This window comes from Osmerus eperlanus, chromosome 22 (assembly GCF_963692335.1).
Source record: "Osmerus eperlanus chromosome 22, fOsmEpe2.1, whole genome shotgun sequence".
NCBI lineage: Eukaryota > Metazoa > Chordata > Actinopteri > Osmeriformes > Osmeridae > Osmerus > Osmerus eperlanus.
The window spans coordinates 13291316-13318616 of record NC_085039.1 but is presented as its reverse complement, the minus strand read 5'-3'; the positions used below and the strand labels follow the sequence as shown (position 1 = coordinate 13318616).

The 27301-nt window shown below is 47.3% G+C and overlaps 4 protein-coding genes, 1 long non-coding RNA gene and 2 other non-coding genes across 9 annotated transcripts in view; 6 read left to right on the top strand and 1 right to left on the bottom strand.

Annotated features, from left to right (window-relative positions):
* The window catches only part of si:dkeyp-9d4.3 (caskin-1), a 19892-nt gene extending 14148 nt beyond the window's left edge, over positions 1 to 5744 (top strand). Inside the window, exons 10-16 of the mRNA XM_062448953.1 lie at positions 417 to 515; positions 677 to 815; positions 1229 to 1935; positions 2014 to 2605; positions 2777 to 3221; positions 3344 to 4105; positions 4657 to 5744. Of these exons, the coding sequence (XP_062304937.1) occupies positions 417 to 515; positions 677 to 815; positions 1229 to 1935; positions 2014 to 2605; positions 2777 to 3221; positions 3344 to 3446 (2085 nt within the window). The 3' untranslated portion in view covers positions 3447 to 4105; positions 4657 to 5744. The remainder of the gene's footprint in view (positions 1 to 416; positions 516 to 676; positions 816 to 1228; positions 1936 to 2013; positions 2606 to 2776; positions 3222 to 3343; positions 4106 to 4656) is intronic.
* Positions 5745 to 6637: 893 nt separating this feature from the next.
* Positions 6638 to 8433, top strand: LOC134008968 (uncharacterized). Its single transcript, XR_009928210.1, has 3 exons — positions 6638 to 6854; positions 7478 to 7541; positions 7895 to 8433. It is a non-coding gene; the product is annotated as an uncharacterized LOC134008968 (long non-coding RNA).
* Positions 7332 to 7416, top strand: LOC134009237 (small nucleolar RNA SNORD60). Its single transcript, XR_009928229.1, has one exon. It is a non-coding gene; the product is annotated as a small nucleolar RNA SNORD60 (small nucleolar RNA).
* LOC134009236 (small nucleolar RNA SNORD60) lies at positions 7579 to 7663 on the top strand. Its single transcript, XR_009928228.1, has one exon. It is a non-coding gene; the product is annotated as a small nucleolar RNA SNORD60 (small nucleolar RNA).
* Positions 8434 to 8933: 500 nt separating the features above from the next.
* Positions 8934 to 10719, top strand: gng13a (guanine nucleotide binding protein (G protein), gamma 13a). The gene is made up of 3 exons (XM_062448572.1): positions 8934 to 9153; positions 10016 to 10117; positions 10335 to 10719. Exons 2-3 carry the CDS (start codon positions 10020 to 10022, stop codon positions 10438 to 10440), a joined length of 204 nt encoding a protein of 67 aa, XP_062304556.1. The 5' UTR covers positions 8934 to 9153; positions 10016 to 10019; the 3' UTR covers positions 10441 to 10719.
* chtf18 (CTF18, chromosome transmission fidelity factor 18 homolog (S. cerevisiae)) lies at positions 10659 to 23160 on the bottom strand. The gene is made up of 21 exons (XM_062448536.1): positions 22872 to 23160; positions 22224 to 22488; positions 21937 to 22132; positions 21742 to 21834; positions 21587 to 21639; positions 21273 to 21381; positions 20839 to 21048; positions 19779 to 19876; positions 18581 to 18704; positions 17750 to 17880; positions 17227 to 17320; positions 17024 to 17122; positions 16303 to 16433; positions 16068 to 16182; positions 15755 to 15979; positions 15529 to 15678; positions 15301 to 15431; positions 14006 to 14153; positions 13604 to 13684; positions 12195 to 12264; positions 10659 to 10919 (listed from the first exon to the last, which is right to left on the bottom strand). Exons 1-21 carry the CDS (start codon positions 22957 to 22959, stop codon positions 10798 to 10800), a joined length of 2733 nt encoding a protein of 910 aa, XP_062304520.1. The 5' UTR covers positions 22960 to 23160; the 3' UTR covers positions 10659 to 10797.
* Positions 23161 to 23221: 61 nt separating this feature from the next.
* slc5a10 (solute carrier family 5 member 10) overlaps positions 23222 to 27301 on the top strand; it is a 35224-nt gene continuing 31144 nt past the window's right edge. For 2 of the 3 annotated variants that reach the window (XM_062448549.1, XM_062448548.1), the window contains exon 1: positions 23222 to 23305. The gene's annotated coding sequence lies outside the window, so the exon portion shown is untranslated. Of the gene's footprint in view, positions 23310 to 27301 lie in introns of all 3 variants that reach the window. The other variant, XM_062448550.1, reaches the window with a different exon arrangement.

Genomic DNA, 27301 nt, shown 5'->3' with positions numbered 1-27301 from the left:
TGTATAACTGTAATGTGCGAATATCGGTTTCTCTGTATGTGTGCAAGTGAAAGCAACACATTGTACCCGGGTGTGTAACTATAACTGTCCTCTGCATGTGTGTGCGTGCCTGTGTGCACATGTGTGTTTGCCTGCTTGTGTGTATGTGTGCATGCGCGTGTGTGTGTGAATGCGTGTGTATGTGTGTGCATGCATGCTTGTGTGTATGTGTGCATGCATGCTTGTGTGTATGTGTGCCTGCGTGCTTGTGTGTGTGTGCATGTGTGCTTGTGTGTGTGTGCATGCTTGCTTGTGTGTGTGCATGTGTGCGTGCTTGTTTGTGTGTGCATGCGTGCTTGTGTGTGTGCATGTGTGCTTGTGTGTGCATGCGTGCTTGTGTGTGTGCATGTGTGTGCATGCATGCTTGTGTGTGTTAGGATCTGACTGCTATTGGAGTGACTAAGCCAGGACATCGTAAGAAGCTGACAGCTGAGATCAGCAAGTTGCCAGAAGAGTGGCTGCCAGAATACCGACCTGTAAGAATACACTTGTACCTAAAACATATACGCACAAAAACCTGTACCTAAAACATACACACACACCTGTACAGTTACATTCACCATGTATGGGCATGATACTGTGTGGGAAAAACACTTTGCCTGAAATTGTGTGCATGCGTGTGTATGTGTTCCTGCAGGCCAGCCTGGCAGACTGGCTGTCTCTAATAGGTCTGCACCAGTACTACCAGGTTCTGGTCCAGAACGGCTATGAGAACATGGACTTTGTCTCTGAGCTCAGCTGGGACGACCTCCAGGAGATCGGCATCACCAAGCTAGGTAACTGTGACAACAGACAGATACAGCATCACCAAGCCGGGTAACTGTGACAACAAACAGATACAACATCACCAAGCTGGGTAACTATGACAACTGACAGATACAGCATCCCCAAGTTTGGAAACCATGACTACATTTTAGGACTGCATGACCAAGCTTGGTAACCATGACTACAGATATACTGCATTTCTGTGCTGGTTAACCAAAACTACAGACAGAGAGCAAAGTAACCATGACTACAGACACAGTGATTGGTGTGGATTAGGGTTAACTGGGGCCAGGTAACAGATAGACTGATGCTCTGTGTAACTATGACTACAATCAGGCTGATGTTGCATGTAACCATAAATACAACTGGACTGATGCTGTGTGTAACCATGACGATGGCTAGACTGATGCTGTGTGTCTCCTAGGTCACCAGAAGAAGCTGATGCTGGCAGTGAGGAGACTAAAGGACCTGCAGACTGGAGACGGTAGCTCCACCCCTCCTCCCTCTAGACCTGCCCCCCTCGCCAGACCCTGCCCAGAGACCGCCTCCCCCTCTCATACCCCCCCCCAGACCCCCACCAAGACCCAGTCCTCCTGCCCCAAAGCCAGGCCCCGCCCCTCCATGCAGGCGTCTGATTCGTCGGTCCGTGATGGTGGTGTGTCTGTACCCTTGCTGTGCCTGCCTTCGGAAGAGGGGCGCTGCCTGATTGGCTACTCCCTGGAGACTGAAGGTCTCCTGACGCCTGACTCCGCCCCTAGATACGTGTGCCGCAGCAGCTCCACCCAGAGCCCCGCCCCTTACGACGCCACCGTCAACCGCAGCCAATCATCAGTCACGCTGCGTCCACAACGCAAAGGCCGGCCCCCGACCCCGCCAAAGCGCTCCTGCTCCTCCATCTCCGGGGGCGACGGGGAGGGGGAGGGGCTACTGGCGCTGCCAGCCTATCGGGAGAGGAGGGCAAGTGACTGCGGAGGTCTGGCGGGGCGCAGGGAGGGGGGGGCGGGGCTGCAGCGCTCGGAGGGCGCAGGTGGCAGTGTCAGGAGCCTGGCGGCCATGTTGGAAACATCCATGGGGAGCGGAGCCAAAACTCTGCCCAGGAACCTGGGGAGCCACAGTGCAACCTACCTGCAGGTGTGTGTTTAACTACATGTGTGTGTTTACCTACATGTGTGTGTGTCTAACTACTGTGTGTGTGTCTGTGTGCTGCAGGTGAGCCCAGCCCTGCTGCGGCGGCAGGCTGGGTCAGGTGGTCTGGGTTCTGATGAAGACGACGTCCTGAACCGCCGCCGGACCATCAGCGGCCCACTAACTCCTGACCCCACCCCCCAGATCCTGTCTCCACAGCAACCTGCCCAGCCCCGCCCTGAGCCCCGCCCACGCTCCACGGTTGTCACTTCAACAGCAGAGAGCATCACGGATGGCATGGCAACACTGCGCCGCAGGCCACGCCCCCTCCCCTGCTCCGATGGAGAGACAGACACCATCCGGCGACGCCCACGAGGATCCGACCAACCAGAACCCGGCACGCCTCCCAGCAGCCAACCAGAGCCAGAGCAATCAGGGGGCGCCCAGCAAAGCCCCGCCCCCCCACAGCAGAACGGGGGCGTGGTCATGAGGCGGCGGCCGCCTGCACAGGCGCCTGATAGGCCGGAGCCAGCCAGGGAGAGCTGTGAGTGGATGGAGAGCAGGAAGACATTGAGACCTACTGTCCCCTCCTCCACCCTCCCCCAGACGAGACAGGACCCCCCCACCCCCACCAGGACTGTCCCCCTGCCTGGCCCAGAGGCCCTGCCCAGCCCGGGTGAGAACACACCCTCACACACACCCTCACACAGACACCCACTATCACACATACACAACCTCACACACAGACTCAGATCGGAATGTTGGAATACTTAGCATTTCTTTCTTTTTTTACGTTCTGAATAACATTTTCTGTTCTCCATCCTCTCCCCTCCTCCTCCCTCCCCAGGGATTAAGAGAGTCCCTCCCCCCATCTCCCCCAAACCCGCCCCCCCCCCCACGGCCCCTAAACCAACCAAGGCAGCAGTTGCTTCGCTCACAGCCTCGCCCAAACCCTCCTCTCCCATCCCTGCTCCTCCATCCCCCTCTCTGTCTCCTGGTCTCCCCCACGCCTCCCCCTTCCCCGCCCCTTCATCCCCCGCAAACACACCCTCCACCCCAGCCTCCACCCCTGGCTCCGCACACCACCCAGTCAAACCCCCCCGTTCCTCCATTGCTGGCCTCTCCATAGACCTGGCCAACCTGAGGGAGGGGGAGGAGAGGGAGGAGAGGGGGAAAGAGGAGAAGGAGAGGGAGGAGAGGAGCAGGGAGGAGGAGGTGCAGAGGAGAGAAGAGATGGAGACTGCAGCTTTTCAGGACATGCAACAGAAGATCCAGGATGATGGACACCACGAGTGAGTACACACACGCAGACACACTCACACACACTCAAATACGCAGACACACTCACACACGCAGACACACTCACACACATGCAGACGCACACACAGGTTGACCCACTTCTCTCTGTGTGTAGTTCTCTGTCGCAGGCCCATGCTACGTTGCCAGGCAATATACTGGACGACATCGGCAGCATGTTTGACGACCTGGCGGACCAACTGGATGCCATGCTGGATTAAAGCCACACTCCCTGACCCTGACGCCGGCAGGCCTGCCTGGTGGTCTGTAACTGTGCTGGAGAACTACATCCTCCACCTGTATCCCTCAATGACCTGGAGGCCACGCACACACAACTTCTGACCTCTAGAGCACAGCCAATCACAGCTCAGCTGTGAGGACTGAAAAGCACAAGAATCTTCCTTTTCCTCATCTTCCTCCTTGAGAGGCTGTCGCACACACACACACAAACACACAATAAACCCAGACACACACCAGGGCTGTCGCATGTCTCTTTAGGGACAGACACACACAAACACACAATAAACCCAGACACACACACAGGACTTGCACAGACAGTGTGTGTTCTTCCTGCCCTCTGTAGTCTCCTGTTTCACTGTCAGTGTTGTTGTTTGTTGTTGTCACGTAGCGTGGGTGTGTGCTGTGTCCCTAACCCTGCCGCTGGCGTATATGGGCCAGTCTCCAGTGTGATTCAGTTAGATATGGTGATGATAGGTATGGTAATATTACTATCTAGACTGACTGCTGTTGATAACCCTATTATATACATATGGCATATTACTAGATATATTTATTTATGACTGGCTGACAGGAAATAGTTCCAAAAAGCCCCATCCAGCACAGTCCACCTCTCCTTTCCTCTCCTCACCTCTCCTCCCCTGTCCTCCCATCTCCTCACCTCCCCTCAGCTCTCCTCAGCTCTCCTCACCTCTCCTCCCATCACCTCTCCACCCCTCTCCTTCCCTGTCCTCTCCTCCCCTGTCCTCTCCTCCCCTCAGCTCTCCTCACCTCTCCTATCCTCCCCTCAGCTCTCCTCTCCTCAGCTCTCCTCAGCTCTCCTCTCCTCAGCTCTCCTATCCTCAGCTCCCCTCTCCTCAGCTCCCCTCTCCTCAGCTCTCCTCTCCTCAGCTCCTCACCTCTCCTCAGCTCTCCTCAGCTTTCCTCCCCTCAGCTCTCCTCTCCTCAGCTCCTCACCTCTCCTCAGCTCTCCTCAGCTTTCCTCCCCTCAGCTCTCCTCTCCTCAGCTCCCCTCTCCTCAGCTCCTTTCCTCCCCTCAGCTCCCCTCTCCTCAGCTCCCCTCTCCTCAGCTCCTCTCCTCAGCTCTCCTCTCCTCAGCTCCTCACCTCTCCTCAGCTCTCCTCTCCTCTCCTCAGCTTTCCTCCCCTCAGCTCCCCTCTCCTCAGCTCTCTTCTCCTCAGCTCCTCTCCTCAGCTCCCCTCTCCTCAGCTCCTCCCCTCTCCTCAGCTCTCCTATCCTCCTCCACATCTCTGTGCCTTTAGTGTCTCTTTTGTTTGAGGTTAGTGGTTCTTGTTTATCGTTGTAAGGTTGATCCCTTTATCTGCATCCTCTGCTGCCCCAGAGACACCTTTCATAGACTCGCATAAAATTCTTTACAAGTCTTTCCACAGACACCATAGGCCCTTCATAGACATAAACTGTCATCATTGATGCTTCATAGACCATTCATTGACCCTTAGATCTTCGTAGACCATTAAGACACTTTCATAGACCCCCTAGATCCCTCATCAGCCTCATATGGTTCATACACATCATAGGCCCTTCATTGACTTATGTAGACTGCCTGTATCCCTCATAGCACATTCATAGGCTTGATATCCCTCAAAGGCCCTTCATAGACATACATAGACCTCCATAGAGAGCTCCTAGCCTACAAACCCAGACCTCTCTCTCTCTAACCCAGTGTCCTCATCAGTATCAGTAGTATTTCAGTAGCTATGGTGACCATTCCTAAACCAGATGGACTATTTCATTTAAGGCTCTTTAAAACAGATGTGTGGTACAGGTACAAAATATTGCATTGAAATATGATTAACATTGAGCCGAGGTTATGTTGAATGGGTTGTTTGAGTGAGTTTTTGAGTTGTACAGTTGTGACAAGAATAAATGTTTAAATTAAGAAGTAAAATTGAATCCCATCACTGACTATGACCAGCCTAATGTAATATTCCAACATCGCGCCTCACATCAGGTTGAATATGTTATATGCTGATCCAAGCTCACACCATAGATTGAAAATATCATAATATCCAAGCTCACACCATTGATTGAAAATATCATATAATATCCAAGATCACAACTGAGAAGGTCCAGTTCAGTTCAACTGTAGGCTACTGTCATTGAGGCTATTACAAACACAGACAAAATACAACGTAGACATTAAACATAAGAATACACATATTTTATTAAATATGGTTGATGTTCCAACAATGGTATTGTAGCTTTATGAGGTAAAATTGGTCTCAGAACACTGAAACCTTAATAGACACGATTTGAAACTCCGTAATGTGGAAAAAACAGTTTTGCAAGCTTGTAAAATAAATTTGAACGCTTGTAATACAAATACTCACAAGCGCCCGGTCCCAACTCAAGCCCAACCCAAGCTCTTCTCCTGTCTGGCCCCCCGATGGTGGAATCAACTCCCCACCTCCATCAGAGACACTGACTGTCTCCCCACCTTCAAGAAAAGGCTCAAGACGCACCTGTTCCGGGAGTATAACGGTACTTAGGAATGATTTGCTGGACCTGGTGTTAGTTTCCTCCAGGATCACAAATTACTCTTATTGAGAGACTTGTTGGTTAGTTGTAACTGATTTAAAATGCTTGTACTTGCTGCGAAATATATTGTTGCTTGCTTTTTCTGCAGGTACACTCTTGCACTTTTGAGGTTCATGTTGTTGAATTGTAACTTGTTTAACTACATGCTCTTGTGGTTCTGGCCTTTGGCACTTATTTGGTTTTTCACAATGTATGCTTCCATGTTTTGGCTACCTGCAATGTTTGGGTCTATGTTGTTGTTATGATCAGTGCTATGCACTTTTGTAAAGCTCTCTCTTGGAAGTCGCTTTGGATAAAAGCGTCTGCTAAATGAATAAATGTATGCTAAATGTTAGCCAAGAAGATTGAGAAGTTAATTTCAACAGCATATTCGAGCTATTTGAAGTAGCTAGCTAGTTAGCCTTACTAGCTTTTGCTAGCTTTAATGCATCATTCTCGTTCATATTAAATGTTTACTGGATGCCCAGGTAAATACCAGGTATTTTTCAGGACGTAATGATGTTGACATTAACTTTTAAATCTTCGACCCTGCCCTCCCACCAGTTCCCGAAGGAAAGTGAAAAGCCCCACAAATCTCCCTACCTAGCCACGCTGGGAGCTCTTGTAGTTTAAAACTGTAGATGAACGTGATTGGCCGAAAAGACCGGAAATTCCGTCACAGAATAATTCTCACTATAAAGTCCTCCTCTTTGCGGGTAGACTGCCTTTTCACCCTCGAAAAACAGAGCATGACGCCAAACATTAACGTAACGTTAGATATCGACGCTATGAAGTTTCCCTGGTTGTTACAGCACTGCAGTCAACAAACCACCTATCTAACAACAAATTTTCTGGTAAGCAACTAGATAATGAGCGAACTAAGCTAGCTAGATGGCTTGCTATGTGGCGAGTTGCAAGCTGGCAATAAGTTAAAACATCGTTGGCATTGGACTGTGCTTGCTAGCAGTCTGCAATGCACATTTAACTAACGTGAGAATTCACTTTTAATGTTTTACAGTTGGAAAAAGTTTATTATAGTCAAGTATCTGCTACCGCTGTAAAAAGTACATTTTCATGGATCCGTGGGTTTTCCCAAATTCCATACCCGCGAACGCGTTTGCTAACTTTGTACCACGTGTACACGTTTGATGCTGCGCACGTGTTGACCAGTTGTGGCCTGTCTAAACTACTGTTAATCTGTTTCAACTAGTGTTGTAAATTTGAGCATACTAGTTTTGATGCCTAATGTGCTTGGTAATGACGTTACTGTGGCTGGCCCCTTTCCAGCCTATAGAAACATTCAAATGAACAATGTGGACAACAATGCAATGAGCCAGTGATGACAAAACAAAATAACTTTTCTGACACCTACTATGAGAGCCTTGTGCTCCTGATTCTAACTCTGTTCTGAGGCTCTACACTGAGTACAAGCTCTCCTGTTTGGAGACTGGAAAACTCTAAATCAGCTCTCTTACAGATCAAGCAGGCCCATGGTTGAAGCTGATTGGCGAGGGAGAGATCATGTGACGAAGGAAGTGCAGGTACCCCAGCTGTTTTCCTACTTACCTGAACTTCTAGAGCCAGTGATGACAAAACAAAATAACTTTTCTGACACCTACTATGAGAGCCTTGTGCTCCTGATTCTAACTCTGTTCTGAGGCTCTACACCGCTCACCTAGTAAAACCATGACCATTTAAAAAAAAATCAATTTCTTAGATCAGCTTTAGAGTATGTTCTGCCCCCCCCATCTAATGGCTTAGAGATTTTTTTTGCCAAACTTTCTTACCAACTGCTACTCTACTCTGGTTTAATGAAAAATGTGGTGTTTGTCTGATGAATGAACATATCGAAGGTAAAAACTGACGTTTGACATGTTCCATTCTGGCTGTTTAGGTGTGGTTCCAGAACTGTCGGGCAAAAGAACAAGGAGACTCAGGCAGCCCTACGCTCCCTGGCAAGCCAAGCACTCGCAGCCCTCCGCTCCCTGGCAAGCCAAGCACTCGCAGCCCTCCGCTGCAAACATGGAGTTGTTTACAAGTTTGTTAATTAAAATGTTCAAGATTGTAATGGAAATTATTTCATATATCCCAAACTTGCCTTTTTAATGTATTGTAAAAGGTAAGGACTAGCTGCACTGTGATGGAAAAACAGGGTGAAGTGTATTGTGCTAACTGGTAAAGTTGTGTGATTTAAGTTAGTGGCTGACCCCTGACCTCCAGGAGATCATGACTTCATAACAGGATGGAGCTGGGGCATACATAGCTTTAACATGCCACAGTAGTTATGTCAGTGGAGCGACAGATGGCTCAATGCTGTCTCAGTGGAATGTCAATTTTTTTGTGGTGTGTGCTCTTCTAAGCTAATTATGTTCCAACCATTTTTGTTCCACATTGCAGTTTTAAATACAGTTGAATAAAAGTTGTTTCTCCAAAGGAGCATTATTTATTACCTGCTTAAGAGTGCGAAGTTCTAGTCCTAGAAATACAGCTCACAACAGCCACCATGCTAGGTTGTAGTACCACGTTGATAGCTACGGTTTGGGTCGAGTCAGATCTGTATGCTGTACTATAAAATACACCGTAACTGCTGGGTGGGAGCGCTAAGGTAATGAGCAGTGTTCAGTCACTAGGAATTTATTGATGTATGAAGATTGTCTTTACTGTGACATCTTAGCATTACGTTTATCACATCTGAACAATAACTGCAAATCTTATCTAAAATGTATTTGTTGTAAGAACGGCTTACTAAATAGGCCCTTTGTATCTATGGTAGCCACTGAGTTGACGCCTTTCATTGGGACTAGAGGATTTGAATAAGAAATGTACAGCACCGGAAAACATTTCCATACAGGTGCGCCCAGCCTCGCGTGGTCCCGTGCCCCTCATCCAGCCCCTCCCCTCGTTTGGCTACCAAAGCAGCAAGAGCGCCCACTGACATCATGCACATCTCTACCGGAGGAGCGCGAGGGAGTGCCAGAGACAACAGAGACGCGGATTGATCTAGCGTGCTGAAGCCTGTTAATTTTGTAGGAGCCCCATCGTTCCCGGTTGTGCTCGAGTCCCCGACGCAAACGGCACTGTACCCAGTAGTTTTGCGTGGCCTTCATTTTCGAACGGAACGTGCCGACGAGACCAGAACTTATTCTTTTAACGGTAAGACTCCCGCCGCTTCAGTGACCTGTCTAGTTATTTTATCCGTGGTGCCACGGGGCTGCTCTGGTTATGACATGAATGGACGAAGAGTTAATAATAGCTCTTTGAACCGTTATCAAATCTGGGCTCAGATTTTGGTACCGACCAACATCCTCTTCGTTAAATAACCGACGCTTAAGGAGGCGAGAGTGTTGAGATGCTGAAGGGATAACGTCTGTGATGTTGTCGAACCACTATTTAGCCACACTTGGATGTACCGGAGAAGCATGAAAGGATGTTGACGGTAATCTGTATCGATTTAATGGACTGTAGGAGGGGCACGCGCGGCTCGTTATTGATGGTCCCCACTGAGCACGCGGATGCTGATGTGTGACCTAAAAAAGGCACGCGACCCAGTTAGGCCTGGAGGGAGAGAATTAGAGCTGGAAAGCGGGAGGGGGATGGAAAGAACCAGATGAGAGGGGTGTGTGAGAGAGAAGTATGTAAACACCAGATCTCTTGCATTGGTGGTGTTGGAGGGTAGCTTTTACGAACAATCATATTTAGTGTGTTTATGTGATGTGTTTGTGTGTATATATGATGTGTGCAGGTGTTTATGTGATGTGTTTGTGTGTGTATATGATGTGTGCAGGTGTTTATGTGATGTGTTTGTGTGTATATATGATGTGTGCAGGTGTTTATGTGATGTGTGCAGGTGTTTATGTGATGTGTTTGTGTGTATATATGATGTGTGCAGGTGTTTATGTGATGTGTTTGTGTGTATATGTGATGTGTGCAGGTGTTTATGTGATGTGTTTGTGTGTATATATGATGTGTGCAGGTGTTTATGTGATGTGTTTGTGTGTATATATGATGTGTGCAGCATCATGGAGGAGCTAGATGTTCCTCAGATGAGGAGGGAGGTGGAGAGTCTTCAGTACCAGCTGTCCATCAGCAGAGAGAAATCCTCCATCACCGTCACAGAGTACGTTTATAGCACGCTACCTGACATGTTATATTTATAGCACACTACCTGACATGTTATATTTATAGCCTTGTACTTGGTAGCTGACATGGTTACTTTCCATTGTGCCCATCTATACTTATGATCCTTGATCTTGTGCTGTACTGCCTGCATGCAGCATCTGTATGTTGTTTTAGATAAGAGACTGAAGGTGAACCCTGCGCCTGTGTGTCTGCAGGCTGGTCAAGTGGATCGAGGGCTGTGTGTGTGACGACCCGTTCCTGAACCCTGAGCTGATGAGGGCCAACCCCTGGGTGGAGAAGGGCAAGTGTGTGATCCTCTAGGACACACACTCTCAAACACACACGCACTACACACACACAAACTAGACTCACACTGCTGTTGTACTGTCCTATTTATTTATAAACCCTTTTTGTTTCGATAACAGGCAGTGTGTGTCTATGTGTGAATGAGAGTAACCATCACAATGAGTGTGTGTTGTGCATATCCATTTCCTGGCAACAGTAGACATTACTATGGTAATAAATACCCTGACTGTAAATCACATACAAAAGAGGTCTTTTTATTGGCTGTTTGAACTACAATAAAGATTCACCTGGGAACTGGTGTGGAGTTTCTATTCACCCTGACAGAATGTCCACCCTCATAGTGGGTGTGTGGTGTATATTTGTGTATGTGTGCTACAGCAGCTCTCGGATGTGCACGTTGCGCCGGACAGCGTTAGACACGCCCTCGTTGAAGCGGAACCACACGTGGCTGTTCCCCACCGCCGTCCCCATGGCAACCTCCACACACACCTCGCCTGTGGAGAAAAACGTTACACAGCAGCAGGATGGCGTGTGAGGTGCGTGTGTGGAGTATTTGTGGTGCAAGTCTGTGGTGCGGGTGTATGGAGTTTTGTGGTGCGGGTGTGTGGGTGTATGGTGCGGGTGTGTGGGTGTATGGTGCGAGTGTGTGGGTGTATGGTGCGGGTGTATGGTGCGGGTGTGTGGGTGTATGGTGCGGGTGTGTGGGTGTATGGTGTGGGTGTATGGTGTGTGGGTGTATGGTGTGTGGGTGTATGCTGCGGGTGTATGGAGTTTTTGTGGTGCGAGTGTGTGGGTGTATGGTGTGGGTGTGTGGTGCGGGTGTGTGGGTGTATGGTGCGAGTGTGTGGGTGTATGGTGCGGGTGTGTGGTGTGTGGGTGTATGGTGTGGGTGTGTGGTGTGTGGGTGTATGGTGCGGGTGTGTGGTGCGGGTGTATGGTGCGGGTGTGTGGGTGTATGGTGTGTGGGTGTATGGTGCGGGTGTGTGGTGCGGGTGTGTGGGTGTATGGTGCGGGTGTGTGGGTGTATGGTGCGGGTGTGTGGGTGTATGGTGCGGGTGTGTGGGTGTATGGTGCGGGTGTATGGTGCGGGTGTATGGTGCGGGTGTATGGAGTTTTTGTGGTGCGAGTGTGTGGGTGTATGGTGCGGGTGTATGGTGCGGGTGTGTGGTGCGGGTGTGTGGGTGTATGGTGTGGGTGTATGGTGTGTGGGTGTATGGTGTGTGGGTGTATGCTGCGGGTGTATGGAGTTTTTGTGGTGCGAGTGTGTGGGTGTATGGTGCGGGTGTGTGGTGCGGGTGTGTGGTGCGGGTGTGTGGGTGTATGGTGCGAGTGTGTGGGTGTATGGTGCGGGTGTGTGGTGTGTGGGTGTATGGTGTGGGTGTGTGGTGTGTGGGTGTATGGTGCGGGTGTGTGGTGCGGGTGTATGGTGCGGGTGTGTGGGTGTATGGTGTGTGGGTGTATGGTGCGGGTGTGTGGGTGTGTGGTGCGGGTGTATGGTGCGGGTGTGTGGGTGTATGGTGCGGGTGTGTGGGTGTATGGTGCGGGTGTGTGGGTGTATGGTGCGGGTGTATGGTGCGGGTGTATGGTGCGGGTGTATGGAGTTTTTGTGGTGCGAGTGTGTGGGTGTATGGTGTGGGTGTATGGTGCGGGTGTGTGGTGCGGGTGTGTGGGTGTATGGTGCGGGTGTGTGGGTGTATGGTGCGGGTGTATGGTGCGGGTGTGTGGTGCGGGTGTGTGGGTGTATGGTGCGGGTGTGTGGGTAAAGGTACCTGTAGTTGAGTTCTGAGGGAGCGGTTTCTCTTTTGGGACAACAGCTCTACCGAAGAAGTCCACCTCAGGCTGGCACACACACACACACACAGTAGCACACACACACACACACACACACAGTAGGGCTTAATATAGAAAACCTGGAAATCCTTGAAATAACATTTACAAAGGTGGTGCTGGGTAGTGTGGTGTTGGGTATTATAGTGTTGGGGAGTATAGTATTGGGTAGTGTAGTGTTTGGGAGTATAGTGTTGGGTAGTGTTGAGGAGTATAGTGTTGGGTATTGTAGTGTTTAGGAGTATAGTGTTCAGTATTGGGTAGTGTAGTGTTGGGGAGTATAGTGTTGGGTATTGTAGTGTTTAGGAGTATAGTGTTCAGTATTGGGTAGTGTAGTGTTGAGGAGTATAGTGTTGGGTATTGTAGTGTTGGGGAGTATAGTATTGGGTAGTGTAGTGTTTAGGAGTATAGTGTTGGGTAGTGTTGAGGAGTATAGTGTTGGGTATTGTAGTGTTTAGGAGTATAGTGTTCAGTATTGGGTAGTGTAGTGTTGGGGAGTATAGTGTTGGGTAGTGGGTAGTCATCTGGGGAGTCAGATGGCAGAGCGGTTAGGGAATCGGCTATTACTCAGAAGGTTGACAGTTCAATTCCCGGCCGTGCCAAATGACGTTGTGTCCTTGGGCAAGGCACTTTACCCTACTTGCCTCGGGGGAATGTCCCTGTACTTACTGCAATTCGCTCTGTTAAATTACTAAATGTAAAATGATGTTTAGGAGTATATATTGGGTAGTGTAGTGTTGGGCAGTATAGTGTTGGGTATAGGGTAGTGTAGTGTGGGCAGTATAGTGTTGGGTATAGGGTAGTGTAGTGTGGGCAGTATAGGGTAGTGTAGTGTGGGCAGTATAGTGTTGGGTATAGAGTAGTGTGGGCAGTATAGGTTAGTGTAGTGTGGGCAGTATAGTGTTGGGTATAGGGTAGTGTAGTGTGGGCAGTATAGGGTAGTGTAGTGTGGGCAGTATAGGGTAGTGTAGTGTGGGCAGTATAGTGTTGGGTATAGGGTAGTGTAGTGTGGGCAGTATAGGGTAGTGTAGTGTGGGCAGTATAGGGTAGTGTAGTGTGGGCAGTATAGTGTTGGGTATAGGGTAGTGTAGTGTGGGCAGTATAGTGTTGGGTATAGTGTAGTGTGGGCAGTATAGGGTAGTGTGGACAGTATAGTGTTTCGTATAGGGTCATGTAGTTTTGGGCAGTATAGTGTTGGGTATAGGGTAGTGTTGGGCAGTATAGGGTAGGGTATAGGGTCTTGTAGTGTGGGCAGTATAGTGTTGGGTATAGGGTCGTGTAGTGTTGGGCAGTATTGGGTCGTGTTGGGGAGTATAGTGTTGGGTATTGGGTGTGTACAGTGTTGAGTCACCCTGGTCTCAATGGTAGTCTGTCTGACGATGTTCTCCAGCCTCTGCTGATGGTTCCTGGCTGTAGGCTTGGCTTCAGCACCCTGGAACACACACACACACTTTATGTTATGTTAATTTATGTAACTTTATGTATGAGTGGTGTGTATGTGTACGTGCATATGTATGTGTGAGTGTGTATGTATGTGTGGTGTGAATGAATGTGTGTATGTATGTACCTGCGTGGTGTGTGTGTGAGTGTGTATGTATGTGTGGTGTGAGTGTGTATGAATGTATGTATGTACCTGCGTGGTGTGTGTGTGAGTGTGTATGTATGAGTGGTGTGTGTGTACGTGCGGATGTATGTGTGGTGTGTGTGTGTGTGTATGTACCTGCGTGGTGTGTATGTGTGTGGTGTGTGTGACCTGTCTGTGTGGGTTGCGTAGCTGCATCAGTTTCTCTGCTCTCCTCATCTTCTCCTGGTCCATCTCTCTGCTGATCGTCTGCTTGGTCTGGTAGCTCAGCTGTCTGCGAGGGGGCAGGCCGGGAAACCAGGCCACCTCCTCCACCCGCCTGCACACACACACGGCATAACCCACGAGCATGAGTATTAAAAACATCAGTAAAACACTTTGTAGCCTTATAGCACACGTCATACAGTTATCATACTGCAATCCAAACCCAATATATTCTCTATTCAAAGTACTGTCACTAGTTACAGCTAGCCTGCTAATCTAACTCACCTAGCCTACAGATAACCTGCTAGTTTACACCCACATACAGCTAGCCTAAAACTATTAAGTTATAGCTTAAGTTATCCAAAGTGAATTCCAAGAGAGAGCTTTACAAAAGTGCATAGCACTGATCATAACAACGAGATAGCCCCAAACATTGCAGGTAGCCAAAACATGGAAGCATACATTGTGAAAAACCAAATAAGTGCCAAAGGCCAGAACCACAAGAGCATGTAGTTAAACAAGTTACAATTCAACAACATGAACCTCAAAAGTGCAAGAGTGTACCTGTAGAAAAGCAAGCAACAATAATATATTTCGCAGCAAGTACAATAATTTTAAATCAGTTACAACTAACCAACAAGAGCAACAAGTCTCTCAATAAGAGTCATTTGTGATCCTGGAGGAAACTAACATCAGGTCCAGCAAATCATTTATCAGTACCGTTGTACTCCCGGAACAAGTGCATCTTAAGCTTTTCTTGAAGGTGGGGAGACAGTCAGTGTCTCTGATGGAGGTGGGGAGTTGATTCCACCATTGGGGGGCCAGACAGGAGAAGAGCTTGTGTTGGGACCGGGCGCTCTTGAGAGGTGGGACCACCAGACGGTTGTCAGAAGAAGACCGTAGGTGGCGGGTGGGGGTGTAAGGCTGGAGGAGAGACTTGATGTAGTCAGGTGCAGTCCCGTTCACCGCTTGGAAGGTCAGTACCAGGGTCTTGAATCTGATACGGGCCGTGATGGGAAGCCAGTGGAGGGAGATGAGGAGCGGGGTAACATGGGAGCGTCTGGGTAGATTGAAGACCAGGCGGGCCGCTGCGTTCTGAATCCTCTGGAGAGGGCGGGTTGCGCTTTACCCATGTGTATCTATTTACAGCTAACCTGTCAGCCTGCTAGCCTAAGCAACCTTACCTACACTCACCTCTGTGTGTGTGTGTGTGCTGTATGATGTGTGTGTATGATGTGTGTGTGTATGATGTGTGTACTCACGGCTCCAGGAGGTAGGTGTACTGCCCCTCTGGCGTCCTGTCCTGCCGGTAGGAGAGGTTGTAGGACAGCATGGTGTCCACCAGCTCACACAGCTGCTGCTTCTCCCTGCTGCTGTACAGCTGGGGGTTCACCTGCACGCACACACATCACACACACACACACGTTGAACACCCTTGAGGTCAGAGGTCAAGGGTCATACTAACACATGCGTTGGCTCAGGGTACATACGGGTCGTAGTTTGGGGCAGATGATGTCCAGCAGCAACGTCAGCACGTCATTGGTCAGACTCAGCTCACTGACCCTGCTCCTGATGCATGCTGGGATGTCTGACAACATGGCCGCCAGAGCGTTCCTGCTGGCCTGGGTCTTACTCAGCACCTGGGAGTGCAGGTCTGAGGTGGTGAGCCAGAACGAGGAGAACTGTGTGAGTGTGTGGGAGTGTGTGTGTACGTACCTCGTACTGGCTGTGAGGGTAGCTGATGCGGGGCACGTGTGTGTGAGCGAACAGGAAGTGGAAGGTGACCGGGAGGAAGGGCAGGTATCTCATGAGGGAGAAGTTCTGCCCCTGCATCATGACCTGGTTCAACCTGTCTGTGAAGCTCAGCCAATCCAGCGCCTCCACCACGCTGCCCAGGCTGGGGTCACGTACACGCATGGACAGGAAGTTGTCATACAGACCCTGGGGGTCAGAGGTCAGCATGTGGCAGGTTGACCAGAGGGAGTGTGTGTACCTGAGGGTGTGTGTGTGTATGATCATGTGTGTGTACCTGTGTAACCTTGTCGTACTCTCCGCTGGAGAAGGAGAGGTGCAGGATGTGCTGCAGCCTCTGAGCCCCGCCTCCTTCTCTCAGCCCCGCCTCCAGCTCCTCACCCAGGCACTTCCTAATATGGTCACCATGAAGGTAGAGCATCAATACACACACACACAGCTACTCATGACCTCCACACACACACAGCTACTCATGACCTCCACACACACTGATACCCGTCCCCCCAGGGTACCGTTTGCAGCGTGGCAGCTGGAAGACCTCCTGCCACAGGTGGAAGAGGCCCTTGTTCTGGTCCTTCTGCCCCACCTGTACCCCCTGCACCGCCTTCAGGTCCAGCTGGCTCTGCCCTTTGCTATGAAGGAACTACACACACACACAGCTGGCTCTGCCCTTTGCTATGAAGGAACTACACACACACACAGCTGGCTCTGCCCTTTGCTATGAAGGAACTACACACACACACATACACAGCTAGCAGTTTGGTGGGCGGGATTTATACTGAGGAGTGAGTTTAACCAATTCAACTTGGGTACGTGTGTGTGTACCTGCAGAGTGTGTGAGTGAGTGTGTACCTGCAGTGCGTGTGTGTGTGAGTGTGTACCTGCAGTGCGTGTGTGAGTGTGTGTGTACCTGCAGTGCGTGTGTGAGCGTGTGTGTGAGTGTGTACCTGCAGTGTGTGTGTGTGAGTGTGTACCTGCAGTGTGTGTGTGAGTGTGTACCTGCAGTGTGTGTGTGTGAGTGAGTGTGTACCTGCAGTGTGTGTGTGTGAGTGTGTACCTGCAGTGTGTGTGTGTGAGTGTGTACCTGCAGTGTGTGTGTGTGAGTGAGTGTGTACCTGCAGTGTGTGTGTGTGAGTGAGTGTGTACCTGCAGAGTGTGTGTGTGTGAGTGAGTGTGTACCTGCAGTGTGTGTGTGTGAGTGTGTACCTGCAGTGTGTGTGAGTGAGTGTGTACCTGCAGTGTGTTGATGCAGGATCGGATGTCGTTGTCAGTCTTCTCACACAGGGCCACCAGAGCTCCTGCATCAGCTTTCATCCCCTGCAGCCTGGTGATCTGGAAACAACAACAAGCATGGTGTGTGTGCAGTCGTGTGTGTATGGTGTGTGTGTGAGCAGTTGTGTGTGTGTGTGTGTGTGAGCAGTTGTGTGTGTGTTTACCTCTGCCAGCCTCTGAGCCAGGCGGGAGGGCAGGGTCTGGGGGAAAGCCAAGAGGAAGGCTTGCTGTCTCAGGGGCCTGAGGGCTGGGACGTAACTGACAAGAGAAACAACCGTACATCTACTGTGTGTATATGTTTGATGTGTGTCCGTGCGAAGGATGTGTGTGTATGATGTGTGTGTGTAGGATGTGTGTGTGTATGATGTGTGTGTGTAGGATGTGTGTGTATGTGATGTGTAGGATGTGTGTGTGTATGATGTTTATGTGTAGAATGTGTGTGTAGGATGTGTGTGTGTAGGATGTGTATGATGTGTGTGTGATGTGTGTGTGGGATGTGTGTGTGTAGGATGTGTATGATGTGTGTGTGTATGATGTGTGTGTGTAGGATGTGTGTGTGTATGTGTGTGTGTGTAGAATGTGTGCGTGTAGGATGTGTGTAGGATGTGTGTGTGTAGGATGATGTGTGTCTCATAGCATAACTACAGGATCAACACTCATACTGGGGTTCCATGTGTGTGGTCTTACAGGTCGTTGCAGATGCATATGATTGGTCGAAGGAGGAGGGCCTCTTTTTTCTTCCTCCTCTTCCCTGATTCCACCCCTGGCTCTGCCCCCTCCTTCCTGGTCAGAGTAGCCAGCAGCACGTTGATGGCAGCCTATTAACAAAATTAAAGGAGAGAAGCCTTTTAACCAATCAGAAAAGAGAAAGCAGTGACGATTGCAGCTTGTCAACCAATCAGAAGAGACAGTCTCATGCTGCTGAAACCGAGTCAACCAGCTGTTAGAGTTGACTCATGATCACGACTCATGATCACATGACTCATAGGGGTGTAACATTACACTCAGCTCACGATTCGATACGTATCTCGATACTGGGTTCACGATACAATGCTTATCATGATATTTTGAACAAAAAGGTTCATGAAACTGAAATTCAGATTTATTTCCAAAACATTCAACATTTTTTATAACTTTCTTTGTTGTACATACAACTAAGTTAGTTAACTCAGTTCAAGAGATTTCTGTGATTGCATGCGTGACACAGGTGCAGGGTAGGTTTCGTTCTGGTAGCTCATCCGATAAGATAAAACGGACTTCATATAGTAAAGATATTGCCATAACTCTACGTTACATATTGTAAAATGTTTGCAGCGCAATATATTGTGCCACCATATATTGTTACACCCCTAATGACTCGTAATCACAAATGACTCATTCCATCAATCAAGTGTTTCAGCTTGTAAGCATAAACGCACTTGTGACTCAACAATTAGGAAGCCGAATAGCTAATGAAAAACAGAGGTTAGTCCGGCAACCAATCAGATGGTGTGCTGGTGACAGTGGGCGTGTCCTCACCGCGGGAGCCCCGTCTATCTCGTCGATGATCAGGCAGTTGGGCTTCTGATTGGCTCCCAGTACGGACTGCATCTGTGTTGCCGTGTCGATGCGCTTCTGAAACAGCTCCGCACTTCGGTCGTCGCTACAGAAACAATAACACAGGGATCACCATGGAGACGGACTGGGGAGGGACACAGGTCAGCGCAGCAACCGGCCGGGGCGAGGGGCAGTGATGCCGGTAACGCGTTACTCTAATCTGACCACTTTTTTCAGTAACGAGTAATCTAACGCGTTACTATTTCCAAACCAGTAATCAGATTAAAGTTACTTGTCCAAGTCACTGTGCGTTACTATTTTGTCATTAATAGTCAAATATATATTTGATTTCTTCTTGCGTCTCTGGGAGTTAAGCCTATGCGACAATTAACCCTCGTGCTGCCTTCGGGTCACATGACCCAAAGGTTCATAACGAACCATCTTTGTGTTTACCCAATTTTACCCAATACAAAAACAAATAAAAATAATTTTCTTTTAACCTTGGCAATGTGGGGGGTCTGAGACAGCCCAACGGTTAAAAGAAAATGCTTCACTTTGTTTTTGTATGCGGTAAAGTTGTCGCAATACGACGGTGGGTCACAATGACTGATGGGTCAGAACAACCCGAAGATAACACAAGGGTTAAGTCACGTTTTCAGCACGAGGGTCACGTCACGTGATACATAGACCTACCACTCAGCGACACAAACAACAATGTAGCAGGAGAGAGAGAGATGCGCATTTTCGAGTTGGAAATACAATCACTATTTTGAGTATTTGTCAGCTAAAGATGGAAATATCAAGGTTCGTTGTACACTGTGCTGGTGGCAACAAAGTGCTATCAAGCTACAAAAACACAACGTCAAATTTGAAGAAACATTTGGAGTCGCAGCACTGCACAGTCAAACTTATAGAGACGGCTGTCAATAGGTGTGTTCGACTTCGCGCTGCATGAAGTCGAACGCACCTATTTTTATGTTGAGGTGGCGGGGGTGTTGTCGGCAGTTGCTGAATGTAACTAATAAAGTAACTTGTAATCTAACTTAGTTACTTTTAAAATCAAGTAACTTGTAAAGTAACTAAGTTACTTTTAAAATCAAGTAACTGTAACGTAACTAAGTTACTTTTTCAAAGTAACTGTGGCAACACTGGCGAGGGGTAACCACGGAGACAGTCTGACCTGGCGTTGATCTCCACCACGTTGTACCCAGCATGCCTAGCGATGATGTGAGCCAGGGTGGTCTTGCCCAGGCCTGGGGGGCCAGACAGCAGCGCCACCTGCAGGATAGGAGACAAACACACATGTAAATATACACACTTATATACTCACCTGAGGCCTGTTCCATAAAGCCAGTCTATCGAATAAGCCAGGCTTATGTCACTTAGTCAGTCCCTGTACTTACTGACCAAGTCGCTCTGGATAGGAACGTCAATTAAATGTTAATACTGACCCAACAGGAAAACGATGATACTTTCTGGCTTGATTCCATATTTTACTTTTTTAACCACTATCAGCATTTTTTTTATGGAAAATCAAAAAAAAAATTGGGTAACATTTAGTAAAAAAGGTTTTTAATAATTTCGAAATAACATTGTTTTGATTTTTTAGGTTGGAACAATATTTTCGAAAATAATTTCGAAATAAAGTTTGCATAATTGATGAGTACTTGATGAGGACTCTACTATACTCTACTGTACTCTACTATACTCTACTATACTCTGCTCTAGGCTTCGCTGTTCTCCTCTATACTCTCCTCCTTTTACTTCACATAAAAGTTAAGTCATTTTCAAAAAAGGTTTTGAAAGGTTGAAAAAATATTCAGAAATAATTTCGGATAAAAAGTCACAAAAAAATGTTTTCTATAACTTTTGAAAGGTTTTAACAATAATTTTGATTTAAAAAAACATAGTAAAGTGATAGTTTGGTTTGCATAGATGAAAGTGATATGAGTCGGAACTGTTGATTATCTTAACACGAGTAAGGTATGAGAGGAAATGTTGTGAATATTTGTTTTCATAGTTTTAGTTTATCCAAAAATAAAATGTCACTCACCTTTATTTTGTTCCATTTTCATATGACATACAAAAGGAGATATTGGGCAGAGTGCTGCATCATTCAGTCAGTTACTTGTTGATACAGTTAATTAAATGGTGAATGACAATTAGTCGATTAATCGTTCCAATAATCGTTAGATTAGTCGACTATCAAAATAATCGTTTGTTGAAGCCCTAGTGTGTACCTTGTATTTCGGGCGTTGGTATTGGTCCAACTCAGCCTCCAGAATCTCCTCGGTAACTTGACTCTTGGTCTTGAAGCGGTTTGCGTTCTGATTGGCTGTGTTGTGGTTGGGGGCGGGCCTCTCTGGGGCAGGGGGGCGGGGCTTCCTCTCCCTCCCGAAGACAACTGTGTCCCACAGCTTCAACCACTTCAGCAAGCAGCGGTTAGTGAACTACACACACACACACACACACACACAAACTTAAAAAAGGTTGGAGATTTAAAATTTAGGAGAACCCATCAAAATGTTCATGTTGTCTTTTCAGCTCTTCAAATTTCGGGAGCATATGCAACCAAAATGGTCGCAATTTCAAGCCCTGGTGTGGTGTGTGTGTCTGGTGTGTCTATGTGTGTGCACATGGTTATGAGTGTGGTGTGTGTCCAGCTACCACTCACATCATCACTGAGCAGGTCCGTGTAGTGGCGAGGAGAGAAGCGGTCGACCCAGAGAAGAGACACCCGGCCCTCCTCCTGCTGGTTCCCCTCCAGCTCCTCCTGCACACCTCTGACACACAGCAGGCCACTGACTCATCATGTGTATGCATGTGTATGTGTGCGGTATAGGGTGTGAGTGTGCTTGTGTGGTGTACTGTGTGTGTGTGAGCTTGTGTGGTACAGGGTGTGTGTATGTATGTGCTTGTGTTGTATAGTGTGTGTGTGTGTGTATGAGTGTGTGAACTTGTGCACTGTAATGTGTGTGTGTGTGTTACCTGTTCAGCAGCTCTGAGAGATGTTCAGATTCCTCCACCATTTGGCGATGACGCTGCAGAATACAAAACAGAGCCCTGATTGGCCACAGACCTCTGCTAGTCCCTCCCCCACACATAATTGAGTGAGTTAGTTAGAGGGCAGGTGACTGGCTCACCCTCTCTGCCACCTGTTGTCTCAGGACCTCGATAGGAACAGCCAGCAGCCCCAGTGCATTCTGGGTATCTCGCACCGCTCTAGGGTCCACTACCTGGACGGACAAACACACACCCACACATGCACACACACACAATGAGCATCAGTGAACAGAAAGCAAGAAGAGATTTGCATGTTCACAGAGAGAGAGGCTGACCTTTGTCCCCAGGTGTACTTCCTGTCGGAGGTAGACTCTGTTTCCTGCCGTGTCCGTCACACTGACGTAGTCTCCCTCCACCGGAGGCCGCCGCAGCACCCGCCCTGCTGCCACGGCAACACGCCCTGCAGCCACGGCAACCCTCCCTGGAGAGTCCTGGAGCGCCCCAAAACCACTGATGTCCAGGACTGTAGACCTGACACACACACACACACAGTTAGCCATCCTGAGAGAATATAAACACTGTTGTGTCCTTGTGCCAGGATGGCCCATGGCCCCGCCCCTACCTGCTCTGGATTGGATGGTACTGTTCTGGGGAGGACGGGGGTGTGATGTCATCACTCTGCAACGTTTCAAACTGCAGCTTCTTGGAAACATCCTGCTTTAGGCGCTTGGCCTCTGGAGGCGCACATGACATTGTCCTGACCTCTGATTGGTTGTCCACCGCTGACACCCCACGTGATTGGTTCTTGTGGGTTTCGTCTCCCGCGGCGATGGCATCCTCAGAGGACTGATGAGGTTGATGGAGCTCTGGCTTCTTATTGGAGGAGGCTGGACAGACACACACAATATAGTTCAGTGTAAAGATATTGACTAAAGATCATAAGATCGCAGGTTCAAATCCACCTGTGTTATTAGAGTCTGCTTACTGAACACATTATCCACAGGCGAGCTCTATAAGAGTTGGGTGCTACATTGTCACATACAGCTACTGCTGATCGTTGTTGGTAACTCGATATGCGCATGTCCATCAGCTACTGCGCTAACTCACATCCTCGGTTAAGGTTAGACTTACAGAATATATTTTGCACTATGGTAACAAAATCTGGAAGCACAAGAAGGCAGAACACCGGCGGGCTGTTACCGCCGTTGGCTGAAAGGGCTAGAAAATAGTTGTACGAGATCGCTGTACAACAGCACTTCTAACTACTTACATTCCAGCTCCGCCATAGCATCCAGCTCATCCGCAAACTGATTCTCATAGTCGTCTTCTATGCCGTACATTTCGTCATACTCGTCCATGACCACGGAGGGAACGAAAGGCCTTAACGGACCATCAAATAACGAACGGTTGGTGTTGATTCAGTGTTGGTAAATAGGTCACCGGACTGCATACACACTTCTCGGTCGCTCTGTCCACGTAGAACGAATTCGCGGTAAACTTTTGTTGTGATAAAGCATTTCCGGGTCAGAGGAGTTTCTTTTCCCTCTTGATTGGTCGGATCAGTAAGTTTATCTTACGCGTGCTTCCGTCGCCTGCTTTGGCTGACAAACAACGTAACGTTACTTCAAACAACAGACTTCCTTGCCCCTTCATCCTCGCCGGCACTTAGAGAGCAAACGAGGAAATGTTTCACAGAAAATTGTGGTCAGTTTCGCTGTTTACATCTGTCTGTTTCAAGTGAGGTTTCTTTTTAAAACAGAGATTTTTTGTTTAAAAATCCTTAGGATTGAGCTAGAATTTATTAAACGGCAGTTGGCGAGTAGCATGTACCTGCAGAGCCGGAGAGCTGCAGTTTCAGGACCGCATTATCAGGACCGCAGTTCTAGGACCCTCGTTTTATCTGACTGCGCCACCTAACGAATTGGATAACCTTGTGTCCTTGGGCAAGGCACTTCACCCTACTTGCTTCGGGGGGAATGTCCCTGTACTTACTGTAAGTCGCTCTGGATAAGAGCGTCTGCTAAATGACTAAATGTAAATGTAAATAACCATGGACCGGAACAAGATAATCAATATTTTCCTGCAGTAGTGAATGCAGGTTACGGCTCGACATTAAATTATAAGAAGAACTAGAGAGGGTACAATTTCTGGGGAAATTGTAGGGTGTGCTTGCTTGCGTCGGTTGCACAGGGGTCCGTTTTTGAATGACATTTTTACAACTGATATTTCTGTATATTTTATATAAAAATGCATACTTTTTATTTATAAAGATTACATAGATTTAAAAGCCTTTTTTTGTGCTGCTCATTTACAGCTGAAAATACGAGTGAAGTGTAGAATGAAATATGATGTCTTCTCATTTCCCCTGCAAGAGGCAGCCTCATCGTTGAATCAAAACGAATACATTTGGCAGACCGGTGTAAAAATTGACCTAATCTCTATGACTTAAACGTCCTTTTAAGTTTTTCCTTTCTCGTGATATTTTCAGGCATTTAGCCTACTCATTGCATTCATTCATTAATAAAGAACCCCCTTTGAAGATTATTCTACGACGTTACCGGCAGTAGAAGATGGAATCGCGATTCAAACAGTACCATCTGCTAACTGAAAATATGGCCCCCAAAACGTAAATAAGCTTATTTATTTAGTGGAAAATCGCTCATTCATAAAAAGCTCACTGGTAGCGATCATTGTCAGTAACAACGCAAAATGCGATATAGCCCTGTGTGGAGAAGCCCCGGTAAATTGTACTACTACGGTACAGTACTAGACTACTGCTGTGTTCGTCTTGGTAGCGATTGCGTTGGTTGAATTTGATTTAACGTTCCGTTGTACGGTTTAGGCTGAAATTAATTATTTTCATGAACAGATTGACAAAGTTTAGGCTGTGGCAATGAAGTTCAGGTTAGTAGTTAGACTTTTGATTTAAGTAAGGGGAGTGCCGAACATGTTCTGTCGCAGTTTGACTTCCTAAACAGCTGTGTAGATGTTTTTGTAGTGTCTCATGTAGGCTACAACGTTGCAAGGAGCTACACAAGTTTGAAACCACAGGTAATGATAATTTCACCCACAAATCGTTTACTTGTAATCTAATGTCATAATAAATCCTACAACGAAAATTTATTTGTGAGGAATGTTTATTTTAACGATTGAAAACAGATGCATCATAGACCACTGTAGTATGTGTTGCCCAGAAAACAGAGGCTAATGTCGTGATGCTAATACTTCAGTGAAATAGTAGACTACTGTTTCCGAAAGTAGATGTACTTCCTTAATAATATCAGCTTATATTGTACATTACACATCACAATTGTGTGTCATATCACAAAGTAAAATGAGTAAATAGTTATCACCCTGGCCTCTTTGCTTGTGGCGTTCCTGCAGCTGCCTCGCAGTAAAGCTATAGTTAGCCTAGCTATCCCCCAAGTTAACAGATGCGAAACGAATGTTCTGCCAAAGGTAGTCACGCGTGTTTTCGTGACGTTAGTGACGTGGTGACGTTAGTAACGTCAGTGACTGTGGCTAGCAAATTAGCCACTGTTAGCTTCACTTTTCGCCACAAAAACTTAACTTGAGCCTAAACCATGCAACGGAACCTAAATCCCAATAGAAGCAACTCAATGGCTACCAAGACGAAACTTTTGACACCTAGGTTGTCTATGTAGGCCAAATATTGACTGAGTTTTAGGGGGGCAAAAAGAAATAAAAATAATATATATGTGAGAGAACAAAGGTTGTGCCCTTGCCGAAGGCAAAGCACACCCATCTAGAGAGGGTACAATTTCTGGGGAAATTGTAGGGTGTGCTTGCTTGCTTGCGTCAGTTGCACAGGGGTCCGTTTTTTTATGACATTTTTACAACTGATATTTGGTATATTTTATATAAAAATGCATAGGGCCTACTTATAATTTATAGGCTAAAGATTACATAGATTTAAAAGCATCTTTTTTTGATGATCAGAACTGCTCTTTTTCAGAGCTCCTATCAAATTGGAAGCCTATCAATTCGACGTGTGAGCGTATTCTTTTGTTTTCTGATTGATTATTTACAACTCAAAATATGAGTGAAGTGTAGAATGAAATATGATGTCTTCTCATTTCCCCTGCAAGAGGCAGCCTCATAGCTGAATCAACGAATACATTTGGCAGACCGGTGTAAAAATTGACCTAATCTCTATGACTTAAACGTCCTTTTAAGTTTTCCCTTCTCGTGATATTGCAGGCATGTAGCCTACTCATATTGCATTCATTCATGAATAAAGAACCCCCTTTGAAGATTATTCTACGACGTTACCGGCAGTAGAAGATGGAATCGCGATTCAAACAGTACCATCTGCTAACTGAAAATATGCCCCCAAAAACGTAAATAAGCTTGACATTTATTTAGTGGAAAATCGCTCATTCATAAAAAAGCTCACTGGTAGCGATCATTGTCAGTAACAACGCAAAATGCGATATAGCCCTGTGTGGAGAAGCTGCCCCGGTATTCTACTACAGTACAGTACTAGACTACTGCTGTGTTCGTCTTGGTAGCGATTGCGTTGGTTGAATTCGATTTAACGTTCCGTTGTACGGTTTAGGCTGAAATTAATTATTAATTTGTATTAATTATTTTCTTGAACAGATTGACAAAGTTTAGGCTGTGGCAATGAAGTTCAGGTTAGTAGGCAGATAGTTTCACCTATTGAAAGACTTGATTTAAGTAAGGGGAGTGCCGAACATGTTCTGTCGCCGTTTGACTTCCTAAACAGCTGTGTATGTTTTGTAGTGTGTCTCGCGTAGGCTACAGCATTGCAGTGAGCAACACTGGTTTGAAACCACAGGTAATGATAATGTCACCAACAAATCGTTTACTTGTAATGTAATGTCATAATAAATCCTACAACGAAAATGTATTTGTGAGGAATGTTTATTTTAACGATTGAAAACAGATGCATCATAGACCACTGTAGTATGTGTTGCCCGGGCAACAGAGGCTAATGTCATGATGCTAATGCTTCAGTGAAATAGTAGACTACCGTTTCCGAAAGTAGATGTGGGCCTACTTCCTTAATAATATCAGCTAATATTGTACATTACATTTCATAATTGTGTTTCACATCACAAAGTAAAATGAGTAAATAGTTATCACCCTGGCCTCTTTACCTGTGGCGTTTCTGCAGCTGCCTTGCAGTAAAGCTATAGTTAGCCTAGCTATCCCCCAAGTTAACAGATGCGAAACGAATGTTCTGCTACAGGTAGTCACGCGTGTTTTCGTGACGTTAGTGACGTTAGTAACGTCAGTGACTGTGGCTAGCAAATTAGCCACTGTTAGCTTCACTTTTCGCCACAAAAACTTAACTTGAGCCTAAACCATGCAACGGAACGTAAATCCCAATAGAAGCAACTCAATCGCTACCAAGACGAAACTTTTGACACCTAGATTGTCTATGTAGGCCAAATATTGACTGAGTTTTAGGGGGGCGAAAATAAACAATAATAAATATATATGTGAGAGAACAAAGGTTGTGCTCTCGCCGAAGGCTTGAGCACACCCAATAAGAGGAAGTGATGTAGCTTGTTTCATGACAAGATGGACGAGAATCAGAGTGTAAGTAGCTAATTTACAGTTACATTTAGTCATTTATCAGACGCTCTGGAGCGACTTACAGTAAGTACAGGGACATTCCCCCGAGGCAAGTAGGGTGAAGTGCCTTGCCCA

Bases quoted from the DNA above. Each gene is read 5' to 3' on its own strand.
- gng13a (XM_062448572.1), top strand. From the start codon at position 10,020: ATGGAGGAGCTAGATGTTCCTCAGATGAGGAGGGAGGTGGAGAGTCTT. The intron at 10,118-10,334 runs GTACGTTTATAG...GTGTGTCTGCAG, and splicing joins TCCTCCATCACCGTCACAGA to GCTGGTCAAGTGGATCGAGG.
- chtf18 (XM_062448536.1), bottom strand. From the start codon at position 22,959: ATGGACGAGTATGACGAAATGTACGGCATAGAAGACGACTATGAGAAT. The intron at 16,183-16,302 runs GTACCCTGGGGG...TGACCATATTAG, and splicing joins CAGCTGCCACGCTGCAAACG to GAAGTGCCTGGGTGAGGAGC. The intron at 14,154-15,300 runs GTGAGTACACAC...GTGTGTGTGCAG, and splicing joins TACACCTACCTCCTGGAGCC to GCGGGTGGAGGAGGTGGCCT.